This window comes from Thunnus thynnus, chromosome 2, assembly GCF_963924715.1.
Source record: "Thunnus thynnus chromosome 2, fThuThy2.1, whole genome shotgun sequence".
NCBI lineage: Eukaryota > Metazoa > Chordata > Actinopteri > Scombriformes > Scombridae > Thunnus > Thunnus thynnus.
Window position 1 is genome coordinate 21,798,484 of NC_089518.1, and position 17,586 is coordinate 21,816,069.

At 38.7% G+C, this 17,586-nt stretch overlaps 1 protein-coding gene across 1 annotated transcript; it reads right to left on the reverse strand.

Annotated features, from left to right (window-relative positions):
* Positions 1-10,522: 10,522 nt before the first annotated feature.
* mat2ab (methionine adenosyltransferase 2Ab) lies at positions 10,523-15,513 on the reverse strand. Its single transcript, XM_067610614.1, has 9 exons — positions 15,263-15,513; positions 14,468-14,545; positions 14,243-14,365; positions 14,013-14,125; positions 13,759-13,902; positions 13,451-13,669; positions 13,185-13,367; positions 12,931-13,064; positions 10,523-12,332 (listed from the first exon to the last, which is right to left on the reverse strand). Exons 1-9 carry the CDS (start codon positions 15,354-15,356, stop codon positions 12,230-12,232), a joined length of 1,191 nt encoding a protein of 396 aa, XP_067466715.1. The 5' UTR covers positions 15,357-15,513; the 3' UTR covers positions 10,523-12,229.
* Positions 15,514-17,586: the final 2,073 nt, after the last annotated feature.

The window sequence follows — 17,586 nt, forward strand, 5'->3', positions numbered from 1 at the left end:
GTGAGTTCCTTAGAAAGGATGGCATTGCAAAGATTCTTGTACCAGTGCACAAGTTACTGTTGTCACATCAAACAGATAAACAGCAGACACATTTTTTTCCCAGCTCTATGCTGAAAAGTAAACGAAAATTTCCACTAAAATTCCCCGACTGTGGAAAAAAACTAAACTTGACTTGACGTGTGCAGAAAAGCTGTTGATCCACTGAGCAATAGCAGATTAATTCTTTGTTTTCATTAATACATGAAAATATGCAAACTTCAGACCACATGGCGGGCCAAGTCTCCACAGTGTTATACAAAACTTTGTCAAGGAGGAACAGGCTCAGCGTGCTATTGGTGGAATAGAGACACTCCCCTTTAGATTGTCAATGCCCTCCCTCCTGGCTCACTTTTCCTTCCTCAGTCAGCATGTGACTGAAGTTATTGAGAGGGGGGACACATTCCCTTGTCACTGGCTCTGCTGCTCAACAGATTATCTCCAGTTTCACCATTTCTCAATTGGCTGGAAATTACCCAATCACAACTCACACCATTGCCCCTTCCCCCTTACTGTAGCTTCACGTTAACATATTACATAAAGCATAAACTATAATAACTCATCTCCAGGAAACACCTGTCAAATGTTTTGAAAGCTTGAAATTATGTAATCTACTGAAGTACCTGTTGTGACTGGCAGGCCGGCGGTTATGTAGGCTATTCAGTAAGATTTGAGCGTTGCCTAATCTCTTTTAAAACAACCTGTAGTTTTGCATCAAAACTATTGTTTCACTCAGTAGATGCTCAAACACACATATCATCCAGTGTCCTCATGAAACCCTTTGCTACTGGCAATTCAGTTCTCTAAATCCCTCCTACAGTGCTAAATACACAGACAACGTTGTCCTGTTGATTTAGGTATTGCTGTACTAACCTTTTGAATAGTTATACTGCACACAAAGCTGCAAAGTTAAACACACAATATGCTTGCTCTTCCCCTCTCTTCCTGTTTGCTCATCTCGGTTAATGTATTGATCTTTACTATTTACTTACTCACTGTTTTATTTGGTTACATTAACTGAAAAAGCTAAGAGCATCCAGGCCTCCTGCACCATTTTGTACTGTCTTTTGATTTATCTTGTTTTGTACTTGCTTGTTTTTTCATGTTTTTTTTAGTGTACTTACAATTAAATAAACTGCATTAATATGGTCACAATAATCTTGTGTAACAAAAGATTTTGGAGCTTACAATAGGATCAACTCGTCTACCTCACACTTTAACTTCTGACCATTTTTGTAAGTGGTTCTTTTAAGTCATTGTTAAACATTTCTTGGTCAAATGAATAATCTCAGCAACACGTTATAAAATACAGTGTATAATTTAGTTTGGGCTGGGTACAATGACAAGTGTCTAATACCCTTTTAATTACAGTTGGGATGAGATTTGTGAAAAGTCTCCATAACTACCAAAAAGACGATTGCATAACTGAGCTTGGAAATGACGTGAGTGTGATACAACAGTACAAGTGCAACCGGATACACTTTTGCAACCTTAATTAAAACAGGAGCTTGTTGTAATAATAAGGTGGCACACCCAACTCACATAACACAAAAACACAAACACAACACAATTAATAGTTTCTTAACAAACTCACAAGTCCTTGGCTGAAAACACTAAACTCATTGATTGTTCATACTGTTTTATTGCATGACGTTACACATTTTGAAAACCAATAATCCCATGTATAATACACTATAAAGTGGACTGTGTGCTTTAAGAAACATGGTGTGTTTCCTTCCAATGTTAACATTTTAAAGTGGAGTAGTTAATCACAAGTGCAATATTTGGGTAAAGATGCTACATGTGGCCTTAACTTCACTTTCCTGCTGACGTACAGTAGAGCAACAGCAAGCTCCTACAAATATTGCATCAGCTGTTACTTAATACTTTGGAGAAATCCCACTGACCTGAGTCTGCCCTTCTCACTGTGATAACTCTGCACTGCTCTGCTTGTTAACTGTGCTGACTCTGAGAAAACTGAGGGCACCATGAGACCTTATCTTTCAGTCCTCACCAATATTTGGTCTCAATGTTATATTATGTTATGGTGCCCATGGTATTTTGTTTGGTCTCATACGTCAGCAAGTGGCACCCTCTGAGCTCTTTGTTGTGGGAAGAATTCACTCTGTTCTTATTTGTTATAGAGAAACAAAGATATGATACGGTATCAGAGCCAACTTTATTACACCAATTTATCACTTGGTGAAAGTTTAAGGCTTCGTTACTGCCTCACAAATTCAGCATGGTACAGGTGTGGCGCAGTGCTCTTGAGGAACAATATCCAAGGCTTTTATTATTGCAGCCTAGTGTGTTTCAGTTGCAACAGCCGCGGTCAGTGCTGTGATGCTCGTGCAATGGAAAGTGATCTTGCCCATTCAAGGCTGTGGTGACAGTGTAACCCCCTACATTACCCATCACCATTCAGAGTTAAATATAGAGGTCTGACTGAGCCAAGGTGGTAGTGGAAATGCACAGCTGCTGTACTTAAACTGCAGACAGGACCTGAAGTCTGAAATCAATGATGTTATTTGAGCGTGAATACCACTCATAGCCTGATATACTGTAACTGTTGTGATGTCATTTGTAAAAGTGCCAGGAGCTTTCCAAGTCAAGGGACCTTAAAATCTGGAATACTTCCAGATATAAATTTAAGGTCATGAAATGCCAGCTATGTATTTCCTGTGGGAAATTTTTCTAAAAGATTTTTTGACAGTGTAAAACTGAACTTTGCAGTCAAGGGTCATCTGGGCACAGTTTATCTACAGAGGACACTGGACAGAGACAGATTTTAATGGATATATGACAATGAATATATGATATATAGATGTCATATGACAATGAATACATAATAATATAAATCAACACTGTTCATAAATAAATTGCTGTAAAATTACTGTGAAATTCTATGAGTGAGGTATCATTATTTCTATTTATTTATCTCTATTTATGTTATTATTTATTTCTAATTTCATTTTTGCCACTGCAATAACAAACCAAAAAGGTCAGTTCTTATTCAGAAAATAGAATAATATTTGGGCATCTGGTTACCCAGTTAGTGACTACGTTTAATTTTTGCTAAAAATTCAATTGCTATAATCCTAGCAAGCACCTGACAGGCACATGAGAGCATTTTAAGGTAGTTTATCTTCAGCAGTTGGAGGTTTGAATTACTGGTATTTAAACAGTATTTTCACTGCTGCTTGTAAATCTTTAGATTATTTTTGGATGACTGTTTTCTCTTGAACTACATATCAGTGAATGCTAACGTTAGTCCGGCCTGGTCTATACCTTCACCTTGTTTATCCCACATGCATTTCATAATTAATAATAGCCTAATATATAAAGCACACAACAGTTGTGGTGGTCATATTGGTTATCTTAGCTGAACCCAAGTGTGTTTTTAGGCTGTTACTAGGTTGCCGCAAAGATATTGTAGTTTGTTGCCAAGCTGTAATAAAACTGGGATATAATAAGTATTTTCAGCCATATTATATTGTTTACTTATACAAGTGTTATGTGTTGTTTTCAGGGATTTCATTGTGATTAACGCTGAGAGAGGAACAGAAAGTAATTCTTAAGAAGGCAAACACACTCACAGTCCACAATCCACATCACTACTCTTCTGAAGCACTTGACGTCACCTCATTAATGTGAGGTGTCTTTCTTGATTAAAATGATTCTCTCCGTCATTCAATTGTTTCACTTCTCTTTTTCTCGCTCCCACACTTGGTTCTTTCTAACTCAGTGAGCTGTGACCTGGAAGCCTTGACGCTGACCTTCTGCTTATAACAGAGGACATCTGAATGCATTACAAACTGTGTTATCCTGCAATATGCTTATTTGTGCTTTCATATTTGTTAACAGTAGTTTGCAAAGCAGTTGCTGTTTGGTTTTGCTGGCAGCTCAAGATATTACAGGGTTTACATTGACCCCTGTGAAAGGGCATGAACCTTGAGAATTATTTTTTCAAACATATTTGAATATACTTGGCATATTGACTAAATATTCAGTCCCATAAAGCTGTCACTTGTCTCATCCTCTTTTGTGCTAGATGTTAAGAGTTGTTTTTAAATGTAAAACAGAGCTGATCTCATTACGAAGATTGAAGACACATTGTTATTTACAGTATGTGTCTGCAATTTATAGTTGTTTTTATTATTATGAATAAGAAGAAAACTTTTCAGTTGTTTACTGTAACATTTACAGTAAGAAATTGTTAAAGTACATTACAATAAAAATACAGTATATTACTGCAGGATTGCAGTATCAAACTGTAAACCTCACATTGTACAGTAAAATACTGTAATCATTTTTACAGTAATTAATTGTTAAAGTAAATTACAGTAGCAACACTGTAAAAAAAAATGGTAAGACAATTGCAACTACAGCTGCCAGTAATTTACTGTAATTTTACAGGGAGATTTGTAACAGTCTATGTACTATTATGTAAGGACAGATGGACGCTTCCTTCCAAGTAATTCACGCAATGAAACCTCAGTAGGTACATGACATCCTATCCAAGTGTTCAGTGTTACCATAGCAGGCAAAAGTATGTTAAATACAAGTGTGCAGGTCTCTTTTAATAACACAAACTGTCCATGCTGATGGTGCAACTGCCACATGTGTGCAGGCCACAAAATCCCCTCATTCATTTTAAAAAGCTGATAGGATTCTGTGGCACAGCAACAAAGCTAATTATAGTGAAAAGGCTCAGTGGATTATTTCAGCACAGAAAAGGCTCCAGAGATCCTTCTCTAGAACAGGATTTGATGCTAAAACCTCTGAATGAGATTCAGTCAGCATGTGAAATAAACATATCAAAGCTTTGAACTAGACAGTTATCTGTACTCATATGAAGCAGGTTTTTACATCAAGGATCAACTTACAGAAATTTGGTAACAGGAAAAAACAGATCACTGTACCATATAATGTTTAATTTATTTTAACACTGCCTTGTTTGTACGCTGACTCAACACTATGACAATTATCGTTGATATCCCCTTCAGGCCCTGGCTAGAGAGAACTGCCCAGACTTGTTTTAGTGGATATTTCAAAACCAACTGACAGAGGTTTTCATAACTGAGGATGAACTGAAATTCTTGTATTCATATCATATGAATCTTCTTGAGCTGTTTTAAGCTTTCTCTACAGTATAAAGTCCCCCATGGTGTTATTCTTTAATATTGTGTACACCATCCACACACATTCTGGAGTATATTTTATCTTTTTTTTGGCTGTTAGTGGAGAAATTTGATTGGAATCAAAACATAAAAGAAAGTGTTACGAAGCGATGTAACACTTGCAGACTTACAGAGCAGACAATCGGATAAAAACATATTATCAGTCTAAATAACTGTAAAGGTGCACAAATCTTCAATTCTTTTGTAATTAGTTCATCCTGGCCTGTGTTTGCAACATCAGCAGACTCATCAGCTGACGTTAAAGGAAGTTAAGTATTGTATTTGTCAAGAGGAAGATGTAGAAATTAAAATTCACTGGAGATAGGGTGCGACATGTTATCTGGGGGTCAGTTGGGCAGGATGGCTCCTGGACAGGAGAACTGAAAACAGACATGATGTTATCTATAAGTCTGTATTTGATAGATTAAGAAAAGAACTGTAACGCTCACTTAAGGTGTATAAAACCCTGTTATATGCGTTCCACTAGGAGCACTTTTCTTTGCGACACTGCGAAATGCTCCTTCTTGTACAAGAAAATAAATTCTTATAAATTTTGATACTTCGGCTCCTGTCTCTATTGTTTCATGGTCATTACGAAGAAATTCTTTTAACAATACTCTTTGTTAAAGCACAAGCAGCAGTACTTTGAATTAGCTGCTAGATTTGTTAATGTGGAGCAGAATACCACGCGGTGTAGCCTATCGCATTGCAGATAAAGGCACATATTTGTTTTTACAGTTCTGACTCTTTTTCTTATCACATATGTAGGACGATAAAAAGCTGACAATTCACAAAAGTAATTTGGATGAAATTTAAATCTGAGTCCATTAGGACACCAAGATACCTTCATTATTTTGGATGTTTTAATTGAAAGTGAGCAGTTTTTTTTTAAACTGGCTTGCACGGGAACAGCACATTTTGACAGAAAAAAAACTCAATGCCAAAAAAGTCCCAGAGTCCCACAGCAATCAACTTAATCAATTAATTTCAAATTACATACAATTTAAATTTTTCTCCCCAGAACAGTTGATTAAAAAGGAGGGTAGACTGAGAACATTTTGTGTGTTCAGACATTTTCCCAAAAATATTCCTGGGCTCAGAGATAATAACTCAAACTTGTACTTAGTATGCAACTAAGCAAATAGCTGGTAAATTGCAGTAGCTGCTCAGAGTTTATCACAAACTACTGTGACCTTGTGACCCATGTGACCGTGCAGTCAAAGCAAACTGCTACTACTCTATTATGTCCTTCTCTATTACTACTTGATTAGACTAGACAGACTAGACACGTCCTTGTCTTTTTCCAACTTTGTGAAGAAGCTTTCTTAAAGGACAATTCTGAATACATTCATTCCAAGGTTACACACACATACACTACTGAGAGTACTGTGTGCTCTTCATATGTGCTTTCTCTTTCTCACTTTACAATATGTGTATCATAATCACCAATTTGTTTTATGTCCAAGTGTTTATTTTATCTGTGAATTCAGCTTTTCACAGTGCTTCTGTAACTGTTAGCTGTCATTATATCTTATTTATTTACAGTTTATATAGATATAACAGTAAAGTAATGCCTGAAATGTGATTTTATGAGGAAACATTTTATGAGAATTTATTTGAAATATAGAAATCACAATTGCTTGTACAAGTACTGATACATAACTTTCAAAATGTTTGTGTCAAGGGTAAACTTACAAATAAAAATGGGAGTAGTGTGTGAATAGACCAAATGTATTATGATACAATTACACTTTGATGTAGCTGTAATGTGTCAGGTTGAGATCAAGTATAATACTGTACATACTGTATACTATGAACACATATTGGATCTTTTCTTTTTATTGATAGTGGAAGAAATTTGATGGTTACAGTTGTATTAACTAAACTCCCTGAATAATGTAGTATAGAGCTGCAAAATAATGACACCCATCGTTTTCTTTATTTAGTCTTGGCTGTTTGTTCTTTAAGGAATTGGTTGCACAATTTAACTCTGTGGTGGTAACAAGCAGTCAAACATCATCTACACCTAACCGGAGAAACTGCTTTATCTCATCTATCTAATCTATTTCCTGTATCTTTTGTTCCAATGACATTGTATTGTGTTTTTTTTTTTCTTTCACCAACCTCCAAGATCCTTTGTGCTTTTTTTATGATTGCAAAATGTCAAAGGGCCAAATGTGCCAGTTGACCTGCAAAACTCTACAGAGTCATAGAGGCAGCATTTCTGTTTTGTTGTTTCTACAGTCTGTCAATTCATACATGTGAATGCCTCAGTTAATCTTCATAAAGATTATTCAAAAATCCAGTTGTGCTTGTTCTAATTGTAAACACTGCAAATGGTTTCAATTTTAAGTGAGTTCATTTAAGGTAAATAGCCTAGAATAATCTGGGTGGAAGCTGAATGAAGAGTTTAGTTTAATGACTAACAAAATAGCAAATAGTTGCACAAACATATTGAACCAATTTATCCTCTCTACTGTATGAGGCCAGCCGTTGTGTTCTAGCACATTAATGCATCTGAAGGTTAGCTTGCAAATATTGCGTGTTTATTGACTGTTACCTGTAAGTCATTCATTGAAATGGGCACATTTTGGACAGAGTGATGCCTTTCTTTAAAGCATTTATGTAACCTGTAGTTAAAGGAGGACACTTTTATCTCACAACTCAGGCATGAAATACTGTAGATTTTGACCAAATAATTGACGCACAAACCATATGTTAACCCTGTTAATACTGTTTTCTGTGCATGTTACCATTGCAATTTATATGGATACATGCAATATCACTGATTTTATACATTTTTGAATACAATTCAAGTAAGCAAAAGGAAACGTTAAAACATGTAACCAATGCGTGTTTTGTAAGCTGGACGATAACACTGTGTTACACAAAGAGCTGGAATGAGCTATTCCCTTTAGGCAACGCAGTTTGCATAAAAGCGAAGTCATTCACAGAGAGCAGCGTTGTTCATCCTTATAGGTAGAGTTGGGTCTGTGCCTAAACCCCACTGCATCTTATCCTTGTCCCGTTTCAAAAGAGTGGATGTTGAAGTAAAGAGGAGTTTTGGTAGTGCTAAGGTGAAGCAGTGATAATAATAAATTCTGTTCAGGACACATATAAGGATAATTATAGCCTTATAGAGGATATAATAGAGTGATGTCAGCCCTGTTGCTTTGCATAATCTACATTCATATGAAACCACACTTCTACATTCTTCCCTAATTACATGTTATAAACTGCTTGTAATCATATTTTGAGGATGCATTCACACTGGAAAACAACAGACAATGACACATATATTTCAAAATGCCAGCATGCATAGTAAGATTTTTGAATATAGAAAATAGTGGCAAAGTAGTCCATTTCACAGCAGACATTTTGACTTCTCAAAGTAGGAAAAGCACACCTGTCACTAAAAACATTATAATGGCTTCACTGTATTCAAATGTCCCAGTAAGCCATGGAAGTGTGACAATGAGCCAGTATGTACAATACTACGACCCTGAAACTGGAGCGGCTAAATGGAATTGAGTCATCATTCATTTTATTATTTACACCTGTGCTTTTCCTACTGACATGTCCAAATGTCTTTGGTAAAATAAAAAAAGGGGCTTATGTTGTGCCATTGCTCAAGTGAAAACTAAGTAAACAAAATAAACATTTTCACAAACAAGCAAAAAGAGTCATGAACTCCATGGGTCATTTGTTCTTATGATTTTTATCCCTATTTTTGTAATTTACACCAGGTGACATACTGGGCCCAACCTGTTTAACTGTCTAGTCATATCTATGAGTGTCTCCACAAACAACAAGCCCTGCTGCTTTCTATGAAAAGTGCATAAGAGCTCAACTGGTCTTCAAAGGAGACAGGATATGAAGAGAGACTGCAACCTCAGCTTTCACAATATTAAATTCCATAAAACCACTTTACAGGCAAAGCCAACAGTGGTTTTACCTGCTTCAGAAGCAGAACCAGCTGGTTACGCCATTAATCTCAGAGCTGTTATACCTGTCACGCTAAAAGAATACTGACCTTTTCATTCAGCACAGGCAGCTAAAATAGGCCAGTAAGAACGGGGGTTGGCTTGGGGTCAAACTCTGCAGTCAGCACTGCACCAGATCAAGGAGAAAGACACATATACCACTTAAAACTCTGTAACCTGCTTCCAACTGTTTCCCTCTGAGAAGACACAAAAGGCCTCATCAGTGACCAAGGTAATGAATGCGAAACTGTGCACAAACCCATACTGAGGACTGTTTCAGTCTCAGTTAATATATCACAGATCTGCACACAGCGCATGATTAAATCTTTTAGCTTCCTGTTAAAGTGTTGTTCCGTTTTTGGATTTGTAAACCATACATTTCAAAGGCTAGAAAGAGTAACCAACCAACCAACCAAAAATATATCCATTTGTAATGACATTTCAGACTTAACATTTTTACAGCTGCCATCACAGAGAGATGGTGACCTGAGAATAGGGGACTTCCAGTGTTTTGGCTTATAGATAATAGTCATTATCCTGGAGGCTGGCACTACATTTTTTAGGGCACGATAATTTATTGGTACCACTTCTACTTCAAATTTGGTTTAAAAAAAAAAACAAAACAACCACCTAAGTGTATAAGTGCAGAGTAAGGAATTTAATGTTTTGAATTTTGGTATTTTTCTAGACAGCCTATGATTTTACTTGTATATCATGAAAACCGTAAGTCAGGCTGAGTTGCGAGGCACTGTGGCCAGCTCTTGTTGCACCACTGGTAAAATCTTTGCTAGCATGCTATTGGCAACACATCAGACAACAGGTGCCTGAAAAACACATGACTTGTAAATGCCACCGGTAGCTTTTTCATAATAATCAGTCACCCTGACAAAAAACCTAATTTTTGGTGGAACAGAAAGACAGCACAGCCTGTTATCATTGAGTATTAAACCAAGCAGGAAGTAGACAGGGCAATTTCTTATATTGTAACATTTCTTCAATAATGCCTCCAGACTTTAGTAATATAATTTCCTGCAACTGCTGCTCCGTCTAAACTTGATAATATCTGGTAAATGTCCATTAGTAACACAATGGGACTGAAGAAGCCTTTTGGGTGAGAGGTGAAACTTAACTATATAGGCTGGTGCTAAAAACAATGATGGAGGATTGCAAAAGTACAAAGTCTCTTAACAAATTTAACAGAAAGCGCAGCTGCGAGTAAAATTACAACCCTACTTCCTCATTGCGACAAGTTTCTTTCACTTAGCCACCAAATTCTGTGTGCACACAATATCAGTGAACATACAACGAAATTGAGACAGCACATTTGAAGGGAGTTGTTTATTACAGAGCATAAGGAAACGACCCAATCTAAACATGAAGCATAATACAGTATGAGCTACTTGTTCCTGTGGAAGTTGAACGCATGTTGGTAGGAGGGGAGAAGGGGAAATGGTAGCAGAGGAAATAGAAAAGGCACTCTTACACTTACTGTAGCCAACGTTATGACCTCCGAGTAGTAAAAGGGAACAAAACCAAAACTCCAAACCTCTATCCAACACATGGGATGGCCATGTAAACAAGGCTGGTTTCTCTGTACTACACCAACCAAATGTTGCCATCCCATTAGTGAGGACAGGTAAGAGCCAAAGAATTGCACCAGACATTTTAAAATGGGATTTCAAAACCAACCCATCTAAAAATTAATATCTGCTGTCCAAAAATAAGAAAAGGTGTAAAATAGTCATTAACATTAACCAGTGACAGTTTCTTGTTGAGGCCAACCAAAGCTTTTCTGTACAACACTCTGGAGCCTCAAGCCAAACACTGAAAAATGATCAAGTCAAAAGGAATTCAAGATTCAATAACCAAGTGTGTTTAAAGCTGCCTTCTGAAACTTCAGCTTCTCTGTATCCACGCCGAGTTTCAGAGAACAAATAAATAGTATTGAGGTTTGACATCTAGCCAATAAGACTCTGTGGCAAAGAACAAACTCCGGTAAGAATAAAGATGGGAACCAGGTTTCTCTGTAGCTACACCTGACATCAATATTCTTATGGAGTCAAAGGGCCTTTAGTCACTTCAAACCATAAAAAAGCAAGTGAATCTACATTTAAAAAAGGACTCATTTAAAAATTGAATTTCAATGCATAAACAATCGAGTTTTTCCATCACTATCAAGTATTACCGATACCTCTGCAGACCAGAGCAGTGACATAGCAGCTTCTGACTTTTCTGTATTACGTCAGAAAACAGCAAAGGTCTGTAGGGGCATCTGAGGCTTTATGCTCACTTGAGAGCTTGAATAATTAGGATTTGACTTGCCCCTTAGCCTGCAATGCATAGCATTTTTAGTGAAAACAGCAACAACCCTTGAATTTTAATTGTGCCATTCTAGCATCCTCCACAAAGACGAGGGAATAAAGCTAACAAAAAGGGGATAAAGAACACTGGGTCAAGGAATAATTGTACCAGACTGACAAAGGGGGAATGTTTAGAAAGAAGCTGAACTTATTTGGGAAGATCAGAGGATCCTCCAGTGTCAGGTTTTGCTTCTAAAATGGACTTTCAAATCTTTAGCTGTAACGCAGACTCCTTATAAATCAGTAGCACCAGCAACGCATATCGTCTAAAATGCTACTACTATGACACTGAATAGAGGACTGACAATATTGACGGAGTTTGGAATGCCAAAAGAACAACTGAACCGCAGCTATTCGGGGACTATCACAACGAGAAGCAAGGGGACCTCAAGACGTGGGAGAACATGAAGCACTATGGTGCATGAGTTCATGGAACCCATCCAACTCTTTAAAAACATCCAAGTTTGAGGCATGCCTCCTAGGACCCAGTACAATACTGCAACCAGCAGAAAAACAGTAACCAGACAAGAAGAGGGAGGTGGAGTGAGGGAGGGATGGAGTCATGTGTTAATGATACCATTATTAAAGAGATAAGGGCATTTCACCCCCGGAACTTGGAGGCTTCTCTGTAGTATACACCAACAAGCCTGGGGGGAAAAGCTTAACAGGTTTAGTATTTGAGTTTTTTGGGCACCTCCCATGGGAAGGAGTCTCGGCCAAAGTGGCCATAGGCCGCGGTCCTCTGATACAAGGGCTTCTTCAGATCCAGATCCCTGGAATACATAATCAACACATTTAGCAGCAGTCAAACCCAGTGAGCTCACATGCATGCATTCATATTCACAAAAGGCATTAACACTCACATTAGCCAGTGGGCAGTGTCAAGAGCCACTACCAAAAAAATTAATAAATAAAATAAAATAATATAATAAAATAGAGGTTTGTTAGACCAGCTGGTAAAGAGGGAAGAACACATAAAGCTTCAACACTTACCCTGCCAACCAAACTCATCCCTGAGCAGTGTGGTGACTGCAGCTTCAGATGGAAACCACACTCATCCAATTTAAAGAAGGACACTTGAGCTAACTATGAGCTACAAGGCTTCATTATGCCAAATCTCTTACATGTTTGCCCTAATAAATTAGACCCCACTAATGTCCACATGTGCAACCTTTAACACTAAGCCATATAATTAAAAACAGAGATATGGCAAACTCAAAGCTTTCTATCACAATAGATTAATAGACTAAACTCTAAATCCTCAGCAGGGCAACTAAAAAAAACAAAAGAGACAATAAGACACAGGAAACAGAAGGAGCCAGAAGCTGCTCTGTCAGTGAGTAGCACGTGGCTTCAGAGGCCATACATTACCTGACAATGACTCCTGGACGGAGATCAAAGTTCTTCTTCACAATGTCAAGCAGCTCCCTCTCACTCTTGTGGGAGGTCCCATAGTGGAAGATGGAAATGGAGAGGGGGTGGGCAACTCCGATGGCATAGGACACCTAATACAGCACATATACATGTATTATATCAAGCCTACAAAACACAGAAAACTTCAGACAGGAACCTCTTGCAGCCCCTTTCTCTAAAACAGAGACGTGTGTTATGGTACTAGTACTCACCTGGACCAACACTCTCCTGCAGAGCTCAGCCTTCACCAGAGATTTGGCCACCCAGCGTGCAGCATAAGCAGCAGAACGGTCCACCTTTGTGTAATCTTTTCCAGAGAAGGCTCCACCGCCATGGGCTCCCCAACCTCCATAGGTGTCAACAATAATTTTACGCCCTGTCAGGCCGGCATCACCCTGTAATGGAGGAACAGATGTCAAGACAGGTATGCAACCCACAGGCTACATGATTTCTGAAAGCCACTCCCTCCGACACTTACCTGTGGGCCCCCAATAACAAATCGCCCGCTGGGCTGCAGGTGATAGATGGTGTCATCGTCCAAATAGATGCAAGGAACAACAGTTTTGATGACCTTCTCTTTCAGGGCGTCTCTCATCTCCTCCAGGCAAATATCTTCATCGTGCTGAACAGAGATAACAATTGTGTGCACACGCACTGGAAGCATGGCGCCGCGGTCCTGGCGGTACTGGACAGTAACCTGCACAAAAGGTGAAAATACAGATGAGTCAAACCCCATTAAAAGAAGGAATTTACAGTAGTTAAAAACAGGTAAAATGGCAGCTCTACCTGGGTCTTTGAGTCTGGCCGGAGCCATGGAAGGGTGCCATTGCGTCGCAGCTCAGCCATCTTAGCATTCAGCTTATGGGCAAGAACGATTGTCAGAGGCATGCACTCCTCGGTCTCATCAGTGGCATATCCAAACATCAAGCCCTGCAAAGTGAGAGACGATTACTCAGTGAGTAGGTTTATTTGCATAAATGTTATTTGAGGACAACAACAAGCAGCACTTTGTATCGTCAGCACACATGTGGCAAACTGACCTGGTCCCCTGCTCCGATGTCCTCCTCGTTGCGGTCGACGTGAACACCCTGCGCAATGTCAGGAGACTGCTGCTCCAAGGCCACAAGAACATTACAGGTCTTATAGTCGAAGCCTGTGCATGAGGAAACATCAGCAGGTCAACACCATTCATACGCAATAATAAAAGTTGATGTGACACAATTCAATGAAAAGCACAAAGCAGAAGTTCTAAAAGAAAAACATGCCACACCTTTGGAGGAGTCGTCATATCCAATTAGGCGAATGGTGTCACGGACAACTTTCTGGTAGTCCACCGTGGCTCGAGATGTCACCTCGCCTGCCAACAGGATCATTCCCGTCTTGGCAACGGTCTCTGCAACAGACAAGACAGACAAATGAAAATTATTTTCCGTAAGAACTGACTGACTGCTGATTTGAGCCAACATTAAGAAAACAAAAAGAAAAATGTTCTTACCACACGCAACTTTGGCATCAGGATCCTGCTTGAGATGAGCGTCTAGGACTGCATCGCTGATCTGATCACAGATCTTGTCTGAAAAAACAGAGCAATAATGTAACGTCATTACCTGCACTGATAACAGACTGCAGCAAGACCAAAGCACCGGGTAAAAGCCAGATGAGGCGATCCTGCTCAGTGGGAGTGGCTCGAAGCCTCTCAACAGTCGCCATTTCAGCATGTGCACGTGTGGAGCAGCCGGGTGAGCGCGCAGAAAACCGGAGAGCGGAAGACAAGAGAGTTAAACTTCTAACTAACCTTCAAACTAATTAATTATACCGAGGACACAATAAAAAGCATACACTGTTGTACAGGCAAACCGATAAAGTAACCGAGTCATTGTTGCTTTTCAAGAACAGCCGCGGACGGGGAGAACGTATACCGATTATGATATAAAAATTAACGTTAGGTTGAGAAAAGCACTTAGGTCACGATTTCCAACGACTGTCTGTTATGAACACAGCGGGGGTTTTGCTGTCGGTGGACCGGACACGCCACACAATCAACCGTTTAGCAAAGATTAACGTTAGCTAGCGATAGTTAGCTGGTGGCGCGTGCTTCTGAAGCTGGCCCATCTTCTTTCACGCAACGAAGAAGGCCGTAACGGCAACATTTGAACGGCGTCCAACCTACTCTTTATTAAACGTTACACTCTACAGTACGTGGGGGCAAAAAAAAACGTCGTAAAAACTATATCACCGTGGCTCATTTAATCAAACACAACCGGATGAATGGCCGGCGTGCTGGTCTTACCGGGATGCCCTTCTCCGACAGACTCCGAGGTGAACAAGAAGCAGTCCTCGTCAATGAGGGAGTTATGAAAACCATTCATCTGTCCGTTCATCATCGTTAACGGCAACTGCTGGTACTAAATGTAAAAAAAAAAATGTTGCAACGTAAATATTACGTTAACTGTGTATTATTATTATTTTCTAGCAGCGCCTTTGCGTTTCCTCTTCAGTCTCAGCCTCTCGGTGTATCGATCCTGTAGCCTGAGCCTCATGGCGCAGAGCTCCACTATTTATTCTATCAAGTCAGACGCGTTGACGTCACTAGGAGGCGGGCCATACCACTGAGCCCATGGCGGGGCTGTACCATACTGTAAGCCAATTTTTTTTTTTTTCCCCTAGGATAACGAAGTTATGACCCGCCCTACTCTACCTCTGATTGGCTAGTACTTGTTGCCTTCATTGGTTGGATTGGTTAGGTTCAGGCATGAGGAATGAGATTGGTTAGTGTTAGGGTAAGAATATCAGGGTAAGCCAATAAGACGTAGAGTAGAGCGGATCATGACTTCACCATCCTAGGAAAAAAATACATACTGTAAGGAGGACTGCAGTGTAGGGTGTGTGCTATGTATATGTTATGAAAGCCTTGTTCATTCAGCACCTCCACCCTATTTCTTTAGTCTGACTTTTATGTAGTAGCCTGGCTTTTATCTGGTGTTTTACGATTTTATCATTTTTATTGCTTGTATTGCCTTTTATTATTTATCGTTTATTATATTAACTACTGATATTTTATTGTTGTCTTATTCTATTTACTTTTTTGCTTTTTAATTATTTTGATGTGCATGAGTTTCTAAATCGCTTGTAAAGCACTTTGAATTGCATTTGATTTGTGTGAAAGGTGCTATATAAATAAAATTTGATTGATTGATCACACACAAAGTGGTTAAATCTGACAATATAACATGATTTTGTATCATAACTTTCTCCCTTGTCTACCACTGTGTTGCCACACACATACACACACACACACACACAAATCTGCCCTTGTGCTTCATTCCCCAGCCTTGATACCATGGGGGCCGCATGCCTTAACTCAGCCATTACTCAAACACAAACTTAATCTTCTGCAAATCTATTTAAAATTGAAATTAAATTCAACCCCTAAACTTAAAATAGCTTCTTTAAGAAGTCAGGACAGGCCAAGAGTTTTTGTTTTGCAAATAATAACATGAAAACTTAAGACATGGTGTGATCATATGATTCCTGTGTATGTATGTTAGGAATGTTTGATACCTGATGCTCCTCAGCCTGAACATCCACTGGACCATACTTCTTTCCCTCTCATGTTTTGTGTATTTTAAGCACATATAAGAGCTGGTTGGCTGTAACTCTCCAGTGCACTGTTTGCTACATTGAGACTTACATTTTTATGATGCTATGATCAGTTTAAAAGCTTATTTTTAAAAAGACTTCAAGCCTAATGTCTGATTAAAAAAAAATTCATACATCAGACCGAAGTTATTTGCTCTACAAATATAAGCAACCAATGAACGTGATTGCTAATTCTTATGATGTCTTATATAAAACTCTTCCTGTGTTTGTGGGTGATGCATTTTATCATCAGCCTTAGTGTACCAGACAACAAATACGTGTGTCCTAGAGACCATGATTAGAGTTTAATATAAACACCCACAGGTATAATTGATCTGATAAGTTGTATTCATATTAGCTATCACAAGAACATCAGAACATGTACCTTCCCGGTGAAACAACCAGATAAATCTGAAAATACATTCATAATAAAGTGAGAGCTGGGCAGTGGAGAGAAGAGCAGAGGTTGAGGATATTATCTCTCAGCATAACTTCGTTATACTTTGCTCAAAAAGCCCCCATCTTCCTCTTACCCTTCAGGCGCTGTTGTGTAATATAATCAAAAGCTCTCATTTTGAACATGTTGTACCTTAGTGGACTACAGATGGGTTTAATTATTGTCTCTATAAGGACTGGTTTACCATGGTTTTTGCTCCAAAGCAGGACATTTTCTCATCCATTCCTTTTTTTTTTTTTTTTTTTTTTTGAGGTGAAATTAAACTAAGTGAACTAAAAAGTTTAGTTTTAGTTTGTGAACATTGAATTCACTCTTAAGAACTGGTTTTAACTGGTAATATTCTCGTACATTTGTCTTAGCCAAAGATAGATTTATTCACAATCTGATGCACATGAAGCAGAGACATTGTGGTTACAGAGTTTGTGACTCAGACCACTGATTCACCAAAACAGCTCATGCATGTCTTTTCTGCTTATCATTGTGAGTATTTAACATCCAGCACATATTGATCATCATGT

Coding starts and splice junctions, on each gene's coding strand:
- mat2ab (XM_067610614.1), bottom strand. CDS start 15,356: ATGATGAACGGACAGATGAATGGTTTTCATAACTCCCTCATTGACGAG. Junction 14,126..14,242: donor ATATGACGACTCCTCCAAAG/GTGTGGCATGTT, acceptor CCTCATGCACAG/GCTTCGACTATAAGACCTGT. Junction 13,670..13,758: donor GGCCAGACTCAAAGACCCAG/GTAGAGCTGCCA, acceptor CCTTTTGTGCAG/GTTACTGTCCAGTACCGCCA.